This window comes from Phaenicophaeus curvirostris, chromosome 11, assembly GCF_032191515.1.
Source record: "Phaenicophaeus curvirostris isolate KB17595 chromosome 11, BPBGC_Pcur_1.0, whole genome shotgun sequence".
NCBI classification, from domain to species: domain Eukaryota; kingdom Metazoa; phylum Chordata; class Aves; order Cuculiformes; family Cuculidae; genus Phaenicophaeus; species Phaenicophaeus curvirostris.
The window spans coordinates 23,023,822-23,039,770 of record NC_091402.1 but is presented as its reverse complement, the minus strand read 5'-3'; the positions used below and the strand labels follow the sequence as shown (position 1 = coordinate 23,039,770).

Here is a 15,949-nt window from a genome sequence, read left to right as displayed (position 1 = left end):
AGTACCTGTTGCTTGCGTGGAAAGCAGAGGATTGTTCAAACCTGCACAGCCAGCCCACGGGCTTTCCTTTGCGCTTTGGTCACCATTATTCTTTGCTTCAGCCTTCCAGCTCTCCTTGACTGCACCAGAGCTCTTCAGCAGTCACTCAGACACGGTGCTGGAGTGCACAGCTCAGGACGGCACCCAAACATCGCAGGTGGCCCAGCACCTTTCTCCTGAACTCCATAGTGCTGCGGGGAGGTGTTGCCTCCAGGAGAAAAGGCAGCAGGACCGCAAGCTGTTCTCAGTTTAGAAACAAGTTTAACAGTCTTTTCCAGTGTTATTCCCTATTAAGTCTTTGAAACACTAGAATTTCAAAAGTAACATTTTTCTGCAACTTCTGCTGACCAGCAAGACAAAATTTATTGTTTTGCTTTCACTTTCCTTCTTGCATCCTTATGCTTCTTCCGGCACTCCTGAAAATATTGCAATTTTAACATAATATTAGAAGTTTCTAAATCCACCTGTTAGCCTCAAACACGTTTTCACATGCAGTAAATAATTGGTCCCATACAATACAGGAATTCAGCAGTTCACCTGACTGGACATCACAACATAGTGTTATATACAATTCTATATTAACAAAATAACAGCTATTAACAGCTGTCAGAATACTCACCTCAAGCAATAATCTACGCCTGTCTTCCCAGTCATCTTTTTCTTCACTGAAGTCTACTGATCTACAAAATAACTTGGGGCCCTCTACAAAAAAACAGAAACCAAAATTAACGTGGTTAAACACTTCCGAATATGCTGTTGTTTGTAAATCCTATGAGCAACACAGCAATCAAGTCAGAAGGCCTGTCCTTCCTATTCCTCTCTTGCCTCCAGAGCACGATTGGCTCTAAGGGAGATGCTAGGTACTACACTAGAAAAAGTCAAAGGCAGCAGCAGTTTTCCTTAATATGCTGAAATACAGATTGCAGTGAAACAGCATCTGTTTCATTAAAAGCTCAGCACCATTATCCTGTCTCCCAAGAAAATGTATGCCGGCTAAGGGTTCCGATCTCAATTTTAACGAGTGCTGTAGATCGGTTAGGTCAGAGGATTATGGCACATTCACTGCGTGAACAGTGACTTTTACACATGCATTTAATGATGCGAGTTCTGAAAGGTCTCAGGAAAGAAACATTATTTAAAGCTGTCCTAATTATTGTATAAAATATCAAAAGCGATTGCTTTGGTGCCTTGTGGGTTTCCGTTTGGCTGGTTGGTTTTGTTGTTGTTTGGTTTTAACTATGAAATTATAATCACAAGAACAAACCCCACAGTATTTAGGATTAAGAGACATGTGGCCATTCGTGGCTAGTAAGAACAGAATATTCTTAACAGTAACACCAGAAACACACAAAAAGTTGAGGATCGTATGTGGGTCTAAAAAGATCCAGAATGTCGAGATCACTTGCCAGGTGGTTTGTTTTTGCTAAGCCCTAGGAGACCAGCCACGTACCAAGCAATTATTGGAAAATACAAAGCACTCTAGCCTTCAGCATTTATTTTACCAGGACATTCTCATGGTATGCACTACCACAATTTATACCACAAATAATGATGGAAATTTGCAGGTTTATCTTTTTTAACTTAAACTTCTCATCTGTGTTTCAACTACAAAACACAAATGACTAAGCAGTGTTTTTTCTTACTGAATTTCAGTAATGGTTAAAAGTAGGGCTGAGCAAGTTCTGTTATACCTCTTAATCGTTCATCATCTTTGGAGAAGAAGAAAAATCTTGCATTTTCTGTCTGTGGTAACGAGAGAAACCTAGGTAAACAGAAAGGAATTTTAGCATCATAAAAGTTACTGACTAATCCCATTAACGCAAGTTAAAGCTGTGATGCCTCACAGAGACAGCACGCGCTGAAGAACACTACTCCACAGTAACCAAACAACCTTCTTCAAAAATGCATCTTAAGAATACTTAATATATATTTGCCTTTTGGCAAAACCCACTACCCAGGTTAAGTTCTCATGTACTGAACTGGAAAGGCAGATTTTATATTCAACTTCAGATCAAGTGTGGTATTGGGATTTTTGAATATTACATTCTGTGCAGCAAGGAATGTTTTTCTAAAATGACTTCCATGGCTCAGAGATGTGGAATGAAAATGCTGGTTTCCCATCACCCGACTGCTGCTAATAATATTCTTGTAGTATCAAACTACTACAGCCAAGTTGTAAAGAAATATAAATGTAACTTGCTTTTCTTGGTCCCTTTCACTTTCTGATTCCTCTGGTTCATCATCACCGTCAGAGCTGCTGTCTTGGAAGCGTGGATCTTCTTGCCATGTGACTTTTACGGGTTTTATTGTTTCAATTACGTAGGGCTCTGCAATAACACAACAATTTAAAGAAAAATCAGATTATTCCTTTACTTGCCAGTTAAAATTTCAACTTCAGCAAGAACTTAAAGTAGAATAGAGATTTTTAGAAGGACAGCAACCTCCCCTCCCAGGTTTCTGTCACCCTTTACAATCATTGCAGCAAAGGGAGAAAGACCAGGAGTCCTTCTGAAGCTTGTTGTTAGGGTCAAGGATTCTACCAGGTCACCCCAACCTCACAATCCTTACCAACTGACTAGGGCATAATCAAGCCTGTTCATATTTTCAGCTTGCAGAAGTTGGAATAAAACCTCTCTTTCACTGAGAACTCTCTTAACATGTTGCTTTGCAGAGAAACTCATAATGCCTTAGTTTATTCTTTCTCTGTGCTTAAGCAATGCCATTGTCACGTATTGCTGCCTGCAGAACACACAGCCAGTTGCCAGAAGCCCAGTTTACACGCAGTAGCTCAAGCACGTACCTGAGCACGGGCTGTCACCTCACCAGAAGGACTAAGGTTACGGCCCTTCTCTTTCAACGTATGAACGCAGTGCTCGTCTAGATGACGAGAACAGAGACGACCGTGCCTGTGCTGCCTCTCTCTGCTGATATAAAACAGTGCCAATATCCAAACCCAACAGTAACCAGATCATGAAACACAAGTCCTATTTTAGTATAATAAAGGGAACGATCAGAAAATTCTGCTTTGGAAACAGGAGCATTTGCGTAGGGTTTTTTTTTTTCAGTTAATATTAGAGAGTTTCTTTCATTCCTACATTACTACTTACGAAGTGACTTGATTTCTGGTTCTTTTATCTTGGTTTTATAACACTCGACTTTCTCTTAGGTTAGGACACCCTAATAATCACATTACTCAGTTTCAGTTTTCTAAAGATGCAGCAATAAAATGAAGTACATAATAAAATGTTCTTGGATGTTGGAGTCAACTCTAAGCCTCAGAATACTCCCTTAATTTACACACCTATTTCAAATCTTGTTAGTTTCTATGAAACCGGATTTGACTTGTATATTACCTTGTTTCCCTGCCTATTTGAGAAATTTAATGGATGACAGCAAATTTTTCCACCACTGTTCAAAAACAAATTAATAATAGTTACTTCTCCTTTCAAAATTCCTGGGATGCGAACACTGAATTCACCGTGATTAAACAACAACTATCTTGACGAGTATAAGATCATAATGATTTTGCATAATTACTGACTTTTGACCCTGAAAATCCCCCAGACTCTGCATTTCTATACGCTGTTACTGTACAGCACCCAGCTGACACTACTCACTAAAAACTGTTTTATGTACGTTCTGCTGTTACCTTCTTTTACATCCGACTTCTCTGTGTCTCCAAAGAAGGAAAACGTGAAAGTACTGGAATCCTGAGCTTCGTCACTGCCAGCACTGGCTCCCAAACGGTCCGGTGGAGCAGAATCCCCTGCATCGTCTTTGTCCCAGGGTATCTCTTCACTTTTTGCTGCTTTGCTCTTTGAGGAGCCAAACAACTCTTTTAAATCCACAGCAATATCATAATACGTTTCTTTCGACACCTCAGGCAGTTTCTCACTCTCTTCCCTCTTCTTCTTCCTTTTAGCTTTACTGAAATGAGATTGTTAAAGGAGAGAAACACAGCACAAAGTTTTAAAAAGAAAGACTCCCTCAGAGGCAACCTTGAAATTAATGTCTTCCTGATCTCACCTAAGCACATTAACGAATGGCTTGCTTCTAATGTTTGGAGTGGGTGAGGGGTGGTTTTGTTTATTTTAATTCTTTCTTATCAATTCCAGGTTCAGGCATTAAGATACATCCCACTGCCACAAACAGGTTTATAGAGCAGCACAACTGTCCTTTTGGTTTAGGTTTTTGACTCATTTCTTTTCATCTCCTGCAATTTACTCACCCTTTGAGGGAAAGCAGTAGGGGAACATCCAAGCTTTGACTCTAAAGGCAGCACCAAGTCTGCTTCATAATTAACCACATCCCGAATTTTACTTACTACATGACAGCATCTAAGCTATTTAGAACAGAGTTCTCTTCTGGGAAAAGAGATGTTAAGGGCTAATACTTTTTTCTCACAGATTTACAAATCTTGAAGTCTGTGACTTGAAGCGAAGGGATAGCCTTAAGGTGAGAAGGGAACGGAGAAAATGGAATGCAGAGAATAGATGGACTAGAAAGAAAATATGACATCACATGGTGGTTTTAGTGGTCACAATGCCTTGAGTTTAGCATATTCCTATCCTTTAGCAATAACAGAGAGAACTAAAGAAAAGACAGCAGCCTGCATAGTTTCAAACTCAGTTTTCTGCTATAGCCATTTTTCCATGGGAAGAAATCTCACAATTATAGTTACTAAGCTGTAATATTACCTCTCTTTTTCTGTAGCACTTTGTTTCCTTTCAAAGACTGCGTGGTCCTGTCTTGTGGGATCATAGCGGAGGGCATTAATATCTCTACAAAAATAAAAAGGAAAAAAAAATCCATGAGACATTGCAAATGCTCAGTTGAAAACTACACTACACCTTTACAGTCAGAGTCAAATTCACATTGGCTTCCTTGCCAAAAAAGTTCCAAAACAATCCAAAACCTAACTGGCATTTACAAAGTACCTGCTAGTCAGTATCTGCACCGGGAAAAGTTAAAACCAGAAGTGGCTTTAATAAATTGTGATATTCCACACATAACAGACCTTGTGTTGCATGTGCTGTACAGCAACATCAAGTTTATACCTACATCCATTTATCTTTTGAAGAGCTATACAGCTATTCATATCCATAGCAATACAGTTATCCATATCCATACATCTGTCTGTATCTACTTCTCATACCAATCATTCCATTAATTCAGCTACTCCAAGGGAAAAACATCCCAAGAAAAACAAACAAACAAAACCCCACTATGCTCACCTTTCAAAATTTAAACGTTTTGTGGACTTCCAGCTACAGCAGCCTAAGGTTTAGGCTGACTCCAATACAGGTGTAGCCAAGCCCATGCTGCCTTACGGCAATGCAAGATGGTGATCACTTATTTCCCCTCCTCTCCCTAAGTTAATCCTCATGGCATAACTCAACAGCTTTTAAACAGTTACATACTATATCATTAACTGGGTATCAGAGAACATTGCCATTTGCCAAACTCTCCTACAGTAACATTCTTTGTTTAACCAATTTAACTTTGTCTCCACAGAGAACAGAAACGTATCTTACACAAGCATGGACTTATTAAAATATTAATTTTCATAACCAACTATCTAACTATCCAAAATCTACTAAAAGAAACGCCAGCAAGCATCCAGGAATTTTTTCCCTAAGCAATGGCAATTACCAGCTGTAAAATCTCTTGGGAGACTCAAGTCAGGAAAAAGCACTAAAGACTGACTTGAAATGCATGTAGCAGAAAGAAACACTTCTCAGTCAGCCAGGCAGAAATTTTAGTTGTCAAACACGGGCTAAAACTAAGCCTTCCTAAAACTCCTTCTTTTCTGATAATGGATGATTCATACTTGAACTTCTTAGCACTTGTGGCTGTTTTAGCTGCCTTTGGGTGTTCCAGGTCGATATTCAAGAGGCTTCCCAATATTTGCAGATTTTTCTTCTTCTCAGCAGCAAGCTCTTCATCCTCATCTGTCTTCATGATGTTTGTCTCTGCTATCAGAAAAATAAACACATTATTTTTAACTCACTATGATCTGGGTAAGCCTGTAATATATGATATACATCATCACAGTAGTGAAGAACAGCTCTTTCATATCAACCTATCCCTTCCTTTATTTTATAGCTACTTAGAGCCTTTCTTCCTTGCACTGCAGAAAAATTTCAATTAGAAGCATCATGGGCATCTACTTCATGTGAGAAACAGATCAGTTACTTAAGCTGCTCCTTGTTTATATCACATACCTGTGCACGTGCCCTGCTGCTGCCAAACACTCTACAGATCGCACTGAAGCAGTAAAGGGAACAGCAGAACCAGGCTAAAACTTAAGTTTCAGAACCAAATTCTGAATCTCAAAAACTACGCTAACAATTTTGGTTAGGGGAGGAGGGAGAATATTTAAAAGTTTTTGCCTTTTTCAGCTTTTCTGCCTCCTGCTGTTTAAAAGAAAATATAAAATTATCCCCGAGGCTGGCAAACCAGCTGTGCACTGCAGGATGGCTACAGAACAGACAGCTTAAACGAATGTCGTGGTCAAAGAGTTGCCACTTATCCTGTGAAAAAACAGATAAGCATGCTCTGGTATCTTCCTGTATTAAAAAATATTTTCAAATGTCCATTTACCAACTAAGTATGTCTCAACCAGCTGTTACGTAGCTTTGCAATGCACATTTCAGCAAACACAGCTACCAACACAAGCTATGTACAGCCATGACAGAGTTCTTTTATTAAAGGAATCGCCAAAGAAGCAAAAGTAGCCCATAAGTTGCTTGAGGCATCCAAAATGACAGCTCCGTGATACAGCTGCATCACCGCCCTTAACCAGGAAGCATGAGCAGATTTACCTTCTTCTTCACTGTCACTTTCAAGGAATCGAGCATCCATGCGGAACCTTTCATCCGTGCCAAACCTCGATTGCAATTGCAAGAGCTAAAGAAAATTAAATAGATCCTATTAAGCACAAGAAAAGAAAATCGTCAACATTCAGTAGCCTTTTTTTTTAACCACAATTATGGCAACATACTAATGACCTTTAGGCTCCTACTGCCTTTTCCAGAAATTCCCTTATATTCACAGATGACAAAACCAGAGAAACTCCTCTCACTCCTCCAACAGACATTATCTCCTCCACGCTACCATTTCCTCTGTCTAAGAGGATTGTTCTGCAAGTTTGCCAAAATCCTGCTCAGCAATGATGCAAACCTGACATGTTCTTCTGCAGTGGCATTATGGACACAGGCTCACTCACTTTTTCACCAGCTTTTCCTTCAAATTGGGGCTTAATTTGGAATCTCTCATTGTCTGTATCATCTTGCTCGTCCTCGCTGCTTTCAAACAGTCTTCCTGAAGCTTTAGGAGCAGATCCACCCTTCGTTAAACAAAAAGAAAACAGAAAAAAAGCAGCCATATACATAAGTGTGAGAAAAGAAATCAGTACAACTTTGTTCATGTCCCTTCGAGTCTATCTGAAAAAGTGGATTTCTAGAACAGCCAGCTCATTTGTTGATACATGAGCTTCAAATCTTATGTTGCATACGCCCTGTGCCCAGTTCTGGTTTACAACTATTACGCTTCAGCACAGGCAAAAATATCCACGTGAAGAGCAATTCTGGTTTTACGCTAGGAGAGAGTTAGGTATAAAACCCCACCTTTCTGATCTCAAGGGAATTCAATCTAAAAATACATTAGATTATACCCATTCTGGGGTAAACTCCAGGACAGTTTAAGGAAGTTGATAAATATCAATGGTTAAAAAAAGGGGGCACTCCATGGCCTCAAGACAAATATCTGTAGGATTAGAAGCTCTTTTAAAGAACAGGAAAATTCAAGGCAAGGATATTTTTTACATATATATCTCTTACTCTGTATTTAAAAGTGCTAAATGTGACGAAAAGTGAAAAAAGCAAGTTTTACCTTAATAGTGACAATGGTCCTCATCTTTCTATACTTACAAAGGGAAAAAACCAACAAAAGCAAAACCCATGCTTGCAGCTTTAGCAGAGAGGTGAGTAAAATATGTGAAAACACAAGAAGTTCTACTTCAAGAAAAGTATGGCAGTAAACCCCTGAGGAGTCTGCGAATAAGGTCTCGGTTAGGTAAGGTGCAAAGAAGTCCCTCAAAACTTTGGACACTAATGTCCCCTCAAAGACAAGACATTGCACTAACACAGTTTCTATCCAGTGTTGGAAAAAGCAGAGCCCTTCTACGCTTCCCAAGCCAAATCTCTTCCTTCACTAAAACCAGTGAAATTTCAAAACAAATTATAAGCCCTGCAACTTAAACACTTTTTCTTTTAATCAAAATCAGAATATCTTTTATACAAATTTCAATCTCCTTATAAAATTCTCCAAGCTCTCCAGCTTTAGCAGGTACATGGTTCAGGTCTTTGAAACCTGTCTTGCATTAGCAAAAAGTAGAAGAATCATTCATACCAATTCAAACCTTACCTACTTTTTTCTGTCACTTCACTTTGAAAAACACTCTTCCGAATAAAAGGTAGTCATACTGATGGGGAATTACCTTACAGAATACTGGACTTCTCCCCAGTAACACTTACTTCTTCATGCACATTTCCCAAACTCACGTCTTCCTTCAACACCTCATCTACTTCAGCCTCACTTTCCACATCCGAATTGAAGATGATGTGTTTATGCTTCGCTGCTGGCTGGCGATCCTATGGAAGAGCAAAAGTGTCCAGCCAAACATCTCAAATACTCCTAAAATCATACATAAATATCTAAAAGACATTTCCACGACATGAAAGGAGGAATCTACTATTCCTCTGGCAATTCTGGAGACATCCCAGCAATGAGGTGTTACTTCATATACTCAGAAGAAAACTGGTCATGTAATCAGAAATTCCCAAATACGACTTTAAAATACCTTAAATCCCAACTAATAATTCCCCTTTTTCTTTCACCACATGCCATACAGACAGAAGTGTAATTACCAGATTGGAAAGAGCTCCTTGAATGAGCTGCTTCTGTAGTTCTCTCTCTTTCTGTCTCTCTTCCAGAGCTGCCAGCCTCCTCTGGTTATCCTGCAGCTGCTTCTGGTTTGTATCAGGATCCTTGGAACCAGCAGCACAAAGACAAGGCTTCTTACTTTCCTGAAAGCTTTTCTTCCCATCCTCACATTTATTAGCATCACACTCAGCTTTTTCATTGCTTACATCTCTCTTTGATTTTTTGGAGAGCAGTTTGGGGCTTTTCAGTTGTCGTTTAATGGGTTTCTGTGACACTGCAGCATCACTGCCCTCACCGTCACTCTGATCAGCATCTCCATACTCTGAATTTTGGTCTTCCTGCAAAGAACTCACATCTTCGCTCTCTCCTTGTAACCGATGCTGGGAAACAGGCCGATCCCTCTGCTGCTCACAACGCAGATTTTTTCTCTTTTTATCAGTGACTTCAAGTGAATGCAATGGACGGTCCTTAGGCTGCCTTTTAGCTGGCTCCTCCTCACCCTGAGGAACACAAGCTTCTAGCCCTACAGCTCCTACAGGCCTCTCCTTTACACTGGTGCTGTCCTCGGGTAACTCCTTCTCACACAGGGACCCCATTCCTCTGAAGGGCTGATATTTCAGACGTGAGTTCTTCCATCCCTTGGAGCTTTCTTCAGGTTCATTCTCCTCCCCAGCTAAAATCTCAGCAACCACATCTTCAGGACAGATACATTTTTTTTTAATTTCAGGGCGAAAATTAGAAAGTTTTGGTTTATTTACAACATCACCTTTTGGATTCTCTTCTACGCTGCGCTGACTGGAACTCTGGGTACCATCTGATTTGTCTGCTGGTGCCTCGGTGTTTTCAGCAGCCAATGCTTTTAAGTCATCTAATGTGAGGTCCAAGCGGTAACAGTTTTGCATCATGGATTCATAATCAGAGCCGATTTCAGAGTCTCCTTCCTCAGGCTCTGAGTAAGAGCTTTCACTGTCACTTGTATTTGTTGTACTGTTAACTGCTACATTCTGCACGGCAGCAGTTTTGGACCTTTTCGTTTCCTCTTTTCTTTCAGTGCCTTCTTCTTTTAAGCACTGAGTTTTTAGTGAGGAGTCATTTACCAAATCATATTTTTTGTTAGTTAGTATTCTTTTATTTTCCACCTTCATCTGTTTAGAATCTTCCAAAATGGGTTTCCTGCTACTGAGACCTGGAGTTTTACTTTCAGCAATAATTTCATCTGTATCTGCAGAATCATAACCATTATCGCATTCCATAGTCTCTTTCTCTCTACAAATTCCTTTGGCAATTTCTCCCACAGCATCCGGATTGCTTAAGGACCAGTGGCTGTTGTACTTTAATTCAAAATTATCCCCAACAATTTCCAAGTGGTCACTTTCACTCTCAACATTTTCAGCTTTCTGCATTTCCATCTCTTTCTTTACCATTGCTCTGATTTCCTCTTCAGAATCAATGTCACTATCAAAAACACTCCTATTATTTTGACCCGTAACTGCAGAAACATTGCCTTTACCTGATAATAAACCTCTCCCTGCTATTTTACTACTGAGATTGCTTGATAAAGACAATTTAGACTTCTCACTGGACTTTGATCTTTGATCAAGACGCAGCGAGCTTGCTTTTTTTGAATGTGACTGGCACCCAGAAGAGCAAACTGCTCCATTTAGAGCCTCACTGCCCAGTTGCCTCAGTTTTTTAGGTGGCTTCTTAGTTACGGGGAGTTCTCCTCGCCGCTTCTTGTTCAGGCTCTCATCCCTCTCTTCCAAGTGCCAGGTAAGCTCAGATATGGGGATCACACGCGTTGAGTCTGGCTCCAGCTTCCTAAGGTTATGGCAATACTTTGATGGGTCATATTTCACAATGTTATTCTGAGTTAAGGAACTAGAACAAGATGATTCTTTCAGCAAGAAGACTTCCAGGTCTGTATAAACAAGCCAAATTCCACAGGAAAGGACAGCAGAGTCCTTTTTAATGTTATGACCATCAGTTATTAAACAACTCACTTGCAGTCTAAAAAAATTTATTCACATCACACAGATTTAGTGCAAGGTTTGCTTAGGGGTTTCAGTAAATCGGGTATGACACAGTAGTCAATATTAAGACCATTAAACATATGTTTCTGCATGTGATGAAGGGAATTGTGCCCATGTCCAACCAAGCAAAGGATATTTTATTTTTTTGTTGACTCCTAAGGTGCAGGACAGGCAAGACTCTGCCGAATTTACCAACAACCCAGTTCTAAGAGAAAAGAAAAATAATATCAGTGTTAAGCAAAAAAAGAATGGAAGTAACCCTGGGATAAAATAAGATGGATATTCCTCAATAACAGAAACACTCATCAAGAACCATCTGTGACTAATTCTTTTCTTGCGTACTCCTTAAGTGAGATCTATTGCCTAGTGCAACCTAGCCAGCTTCCTTCTCAAAAAAAACAACCAACGAAAAACCCAAATGCTTACAATCTGCAAATAAAGAGCAATAATAAAGAACTATATTTCTTTACAAATACTATTTTTAATATATGGCTTCTAGTTCATGAATTAGCAGTGGTAAGCATACAGACAATCAGTGTTATTTTGCGCTTTTCCTCTTTCCTACTAAAAAACTGAAAGTCTCCCTCCAATCATCCTCCAAAAGGATTCTGTGCTTAGCAAATAATATTGAAAACTTTTTAGTAAATACATCTTTTGTTGCCTAAGTTTGCAGGCTCAGTGATTTATTCTAAGCCTTACTTCTGTAAGCACACAGACTAGTTCCTAACAACCCAACTGCCAAAAATGTATGTGCTGTACAAAAATAAGACATATCCTCTCTACATACTCTCAACAGTGACACCAAGATAGTCCCAATGTAAATGAGCAACAAAGCATTCACCAATTTAACACAAGAGGCCAGTATGATCAAGATTACTTCCTTTAGATAACTTTTCACAAGTTGGACCACTGCACTTTAATAATTCAATTCCTTTATGTAAAGCATGGAGATTGAAATAATTTCAGATGCAATAAAAAGCTTCTGCCTGATTCTGGTTTTCGCTTTGTTTTAATTCTCTGTACATCCACCCCACCATACCTTATGGTGAGGCACCTCTGTACCTGGTACTGCTTTCATGTGGAAGTCTACGACTCCAGCCTTTTCCAGTGATTGTAAAAGACGTGCTTTGTCATTTCTCTGTGGTTTTTCTTTCTGCAGCTTTGCTTCCTCCCTCTCCATGGCCAGCCTGTACCAAAAAGTACATCAGACCTATGAAAAGCTCTGCTGCATGCTAAATTATAGCTGGCAGTGACCCTCCCCACAGAACAGTAACAATTCACTGCTCAAGGAATTAACCTATCTTCTACCTTTAAGGAAATAACAACCCAAAATGCTGCAGAATCTAAGCAACAACAGCCATTAGGGACATTTATCAATGTCAATAAAAACTGGAAAGAGTAAGAGCAAGGCAGAAAAAAGTGCAGCCATAGTGTTATCAAATAAACAACAAAAGGGTAACTTTAGCAACAACATGCATTTTTAAAAACTGATTTTTACCTGTGCAAAAAGCTTTCTTTGGCCAACTCAATTTGCAGTGTCCCTCCTTTCCATTTTGTTTTATTTAAAGCTGACATGCCTATAAAAAAAAGATAGAAAATGACTACTCTCTACATCAAAAAACCAGAACTTAGCTCTAACTGCATCTCCTTCTCTGCCAGTCTGAACTTAACTTTACCATGATCTTATACTCCATCCCCCATCTGGTTTAAGTTAGTAGAGGAAAGGTCTAACAGCCCAATCTTACAAAAGTAGGTCTACATAAACATTTGAAGTCCTGACTCCAAAAAGCATCATTCGAGTCTGTAGAGTTCAGCTGAAGCACACACCTGAAAAGTCAATCTGCAGTTTGTGTACGACTGCCAGAGGCTCTTCTCTAAGGAGCTTCTCCTGTACCTCGACAAACAGAAGGAGGGAGTACTGGAGACCAGAGGAAAAGCTGTTGGACCCAGGCCTTCAGGAAATTAAGCATCAAGGCCTGGATCAGCTTTTAGCTGCTCTTCAGCAGCTTTAGCGTTCCCAATGGCAATGTTCCTTAAATCAAAGCACATGCTGCCAATCCCTCTCTTCTCTTTGGGTGCAGGTATCCTTACCTGCTATTTTGCTGCTCAACGTCACACAGGTGGTTTTATAGCCCTGCCAATAGTTTTGTGACCCAACTATTATGGGATTTGTACAACTGCTTTAACAGAAGGGTATTTTATGTAAGCTCTCCTTCTGGGTGTCCTCTCACGTCTCAATGTTTCACAGACCCAATGAAAGCCCCTGAAGCATGTTCCCCGTACTTTTTCATAAAAGGCTTAGGACAATATCATAAATCATCTACTTCAACCACAAGGAATCCTGTTAGTCTGTTTACATCTACTTATTGAGAACACTGCAGCTTAAAGAAAATGGAATAAATACGACAACAAGATAAAACAGGGTCTACCCTTACCACGTCCTTATTTTACAACATTACCTGCATTATCAAGAATGTAACTTTGTTCAAAAAAATAAATTACTTAAAAAAAAATTTTAAAAATGTACTTACACTTTTTAAGATCCATATCAGAGATACTGACGCTGATGTAAGCGAAAGTTTTCACTGGGTTCCCTGATCAATGACAAACATTCAGTTAATTTTACCGAATTCCAGAGTTTCCTTCAAGAGAGAAAATAAAGCTATTTTCTAAAACTAAAGTGCCTGAAGCAAAAATTCTAACAAACCGAAAACCGGTTCAGTTTTAAAGAACGACGCAAGCCCGTTACCCTGATCGTCCCTCCGGGTAATGATCTCCGCGTCCACGACACGCCCAAACTTGCCAAATCGTTCTTGCAGTTCAGCCTTAGACACCGCGTGGCCAAGCCCCCCGACGTATAAACGCTTAGAAACTCGCTCCTTCTCCATGGTGAAGGGCGAGCCCTCGCACCGCTAACGCGCACCGAGTTTCTGTAAGAGCAGACGAGGCCTCCGGTGGGCCCTGAGCCCTCAGCCCCGATCCCGATCCCGATCCCGATCCCGACCCCAACCCGCCCCGCGCGCTCGCCGCGCGCACCGCCTTTTCTCTTCCCCGCCCCTTCCTAGCGCTCCCTCGGGAAGAAAGGTTCCGCATCCCCGGGCTGCTGCGCTCTGATCGTTCCGCGTCTCTCGGGTTCCTGTTTCCAGCCAGGCCAGTGTGATGAGAGCACACGGGTTGGATCTTTGGCGGCAGCGCGTTGGGGCGAGACCAACTGTGAAAGCAAGTAGGGGGGCTCCACTTGGCATAGACAAAATAATAAGCAAGCGGCCGACATAAGAATAAGCGAACGGCCCATAAAATAAACCATGTGGTGCCCGTCCCGAACCGCGCCCGCGCGGGCGTCCTTCAACCGGCTGCCTGGGGGGCGGAGTCGCGGCCGGCTCCCCCTCCGACGCGGCGCGGTGGTAGCGGCCACGCTCGCGGTGGGCGGTCCGGGCGCGCGGTTCGAACCGCGGCGGGAGAGCCTCGCGGAACCCTGGGACCGCGGAGGCCCCGGAGCCCCCGGGACCCCCCGGAGCCCCCGGCGGTGCCGCTGAGCGAAGGCTGCGGGCGGGTACGTGGGGCGGCCCCTCAGTCCGCAGCGGCGCTCGACGGGCTGGGGATCCGGAGCCCCGGGTCGAGCGGGCGGCGTCCCGGCCCGTGGGGGGGGTGGAGTGAGGGGCTTCGAGGCCGCTTCGCACCCAACCCCGTCCGGGATCGTGTGAAATAGGCGCGTGTGCGCGCTCGGGGTGAGGAGAGACAACGGCGTGTTGGTTACCGAAGCGACGGGCTTTTGAACTAAAACCACCCACGGGGATTTTTTCGCGCAGGTAGCGCCCCCGGAGCCGTGACCTCCCGTGGGGCCTGCAGGCCGGGAGCCGCACCCCAGCCGGACCCGCCGCGAGCGGTGCTGGTGCCGGTTTCAAACCAGCAGCTGTTAGGAGAGGGACAAGGGCGCGGTTCTGGCTGTTGTACCGTTTTCCTTTTCCTCTGTGTGTTCTTTATTACGACCAAAGCTTCCTTCAATGCACCCAGTTAAAAAGCCCCCGAGAGGATGCGCTGGGGGTCCCAGAGCTGGTGTTTCTGTCCCCACTGTTCTTGGCGCTGGGTGCGTTTCGGAGGCAGGTCCCGCCCACGTTTGCTTTAGGCACTGAAGTTCTTAATGCAAATCGTGGTTTGAATGTTATATTCTTATTTTCTGTTATCTGGTTGCTGTTTCTCGCGAAATAAATGAACAAAATCCCATTTCCCCTCATCTCTTTATTGAGCTGTGTTAGTGTGGATCTCGTAAATGCACTAGGGGCTGTTTGAAACCGTGCGTTAAACTAGACTGGTTTTTCCACCTAGTTGCCAGTACTAATACAGGGGATTTTTTTTTCTTAAAAACGTTGGTGCTTTTTTTAATTGTTTGTGAAACACAGTTGTTTCTTTGTGTCTCTTTGCTGCTATTTATTTGAAAGACAGATTATGTTGTTAGGCAGAGCTGTGCTTCATTTTGCCAGGTGGGGTGTTAAGTCAATTGGTCAAACCTGGATTCACTTTCTGCGTCTGATTAAACTTGCCTTTTAGCTGCAGAACAGCTCGTTGTCCTATTACAGCAAACTTAAAACACCTGGGTATGCTCCTCAATGAAACCATGACTAGTTAAAAAGATTCTTAAAGAAAGTCCTTGACCACATTAGATTTCTGATATGTCTGGAGGCTATATAGTGATCTGTGCCTGTCCATAATAATTACATTTGGACTCAATTAATTAAGTAATTTAGAAATTAATGTGATATATGTACATTTTTTCCCAAATTGTTATCTATTTTTGACAAAACTACTTTTTTTTTCCTTTCTATTCCCTTTTTTTTCTTAGTGAAGTTAGAAATTTGTTCTTTGTCACATACTTGCTGATATTTAGTAGAATTCTGTAGTCACTGAGTCACTGGAAGTAAATTATTAGTCATCAA

The 15,949-nt window shown here is 41.6% G+C and overlaps 1 protein-coding gene across 2 annotated transcripts; it reads right to left on the bottom strand.

The window, feature by feature from the left end:
- Nucleotides 1-187: 187 nt before the first annotated feature.
- Nucleotides 188-13,985, bottom strand: NOL8 (nucleolar protein 8). Of its 2 annotated transcripts, none has more exons than XM_069865576.1 (16): nucleotides 13,765-13,985; nucleotides 13,547-13,609; nucleotides 12,514-12,592; nucleotides 12,055-12,202; nucleotides 11,152-11,220; nucleotides 8,970-10,844; nucleotides 8,577-8,693; nucleotides 7,268-7,387; nucleotides 6,864-6,948; nucleotides 5,870-6,014; nucleotides 4,737-4,820; nucleotides 3,689-3,966; nucleotides 2,240-2,366; nucleotides 1,731-1,801; nucleotides 659-741; nucleotides 188-455 (listed from the first exon to the last, which is right to left on the bottom strand). In XM_069865576.1, exons 1-16 carry the CDS (start codon nucleotides 13,901-13,903, stop codon nucleotides 402-404), a joined length of 3,537 nt encoding a protein of 1,178 aa, XP_069721677.1. In that variant the 5' UTR covers nucleotides 13,904-13,985; the 3' UTR covers nucleotides 188-401. The 2 variants fall into 2 exon arrangements, with proteins under 2 accessions (XP_069721677.1, XP_069721679.1); XM_069865578.1 differs by having other exon boundaries at nucleotides 5,870-6,011.
- Nucleotides 13,986-15,949: the final 1,964 nt, after the last annotated feature.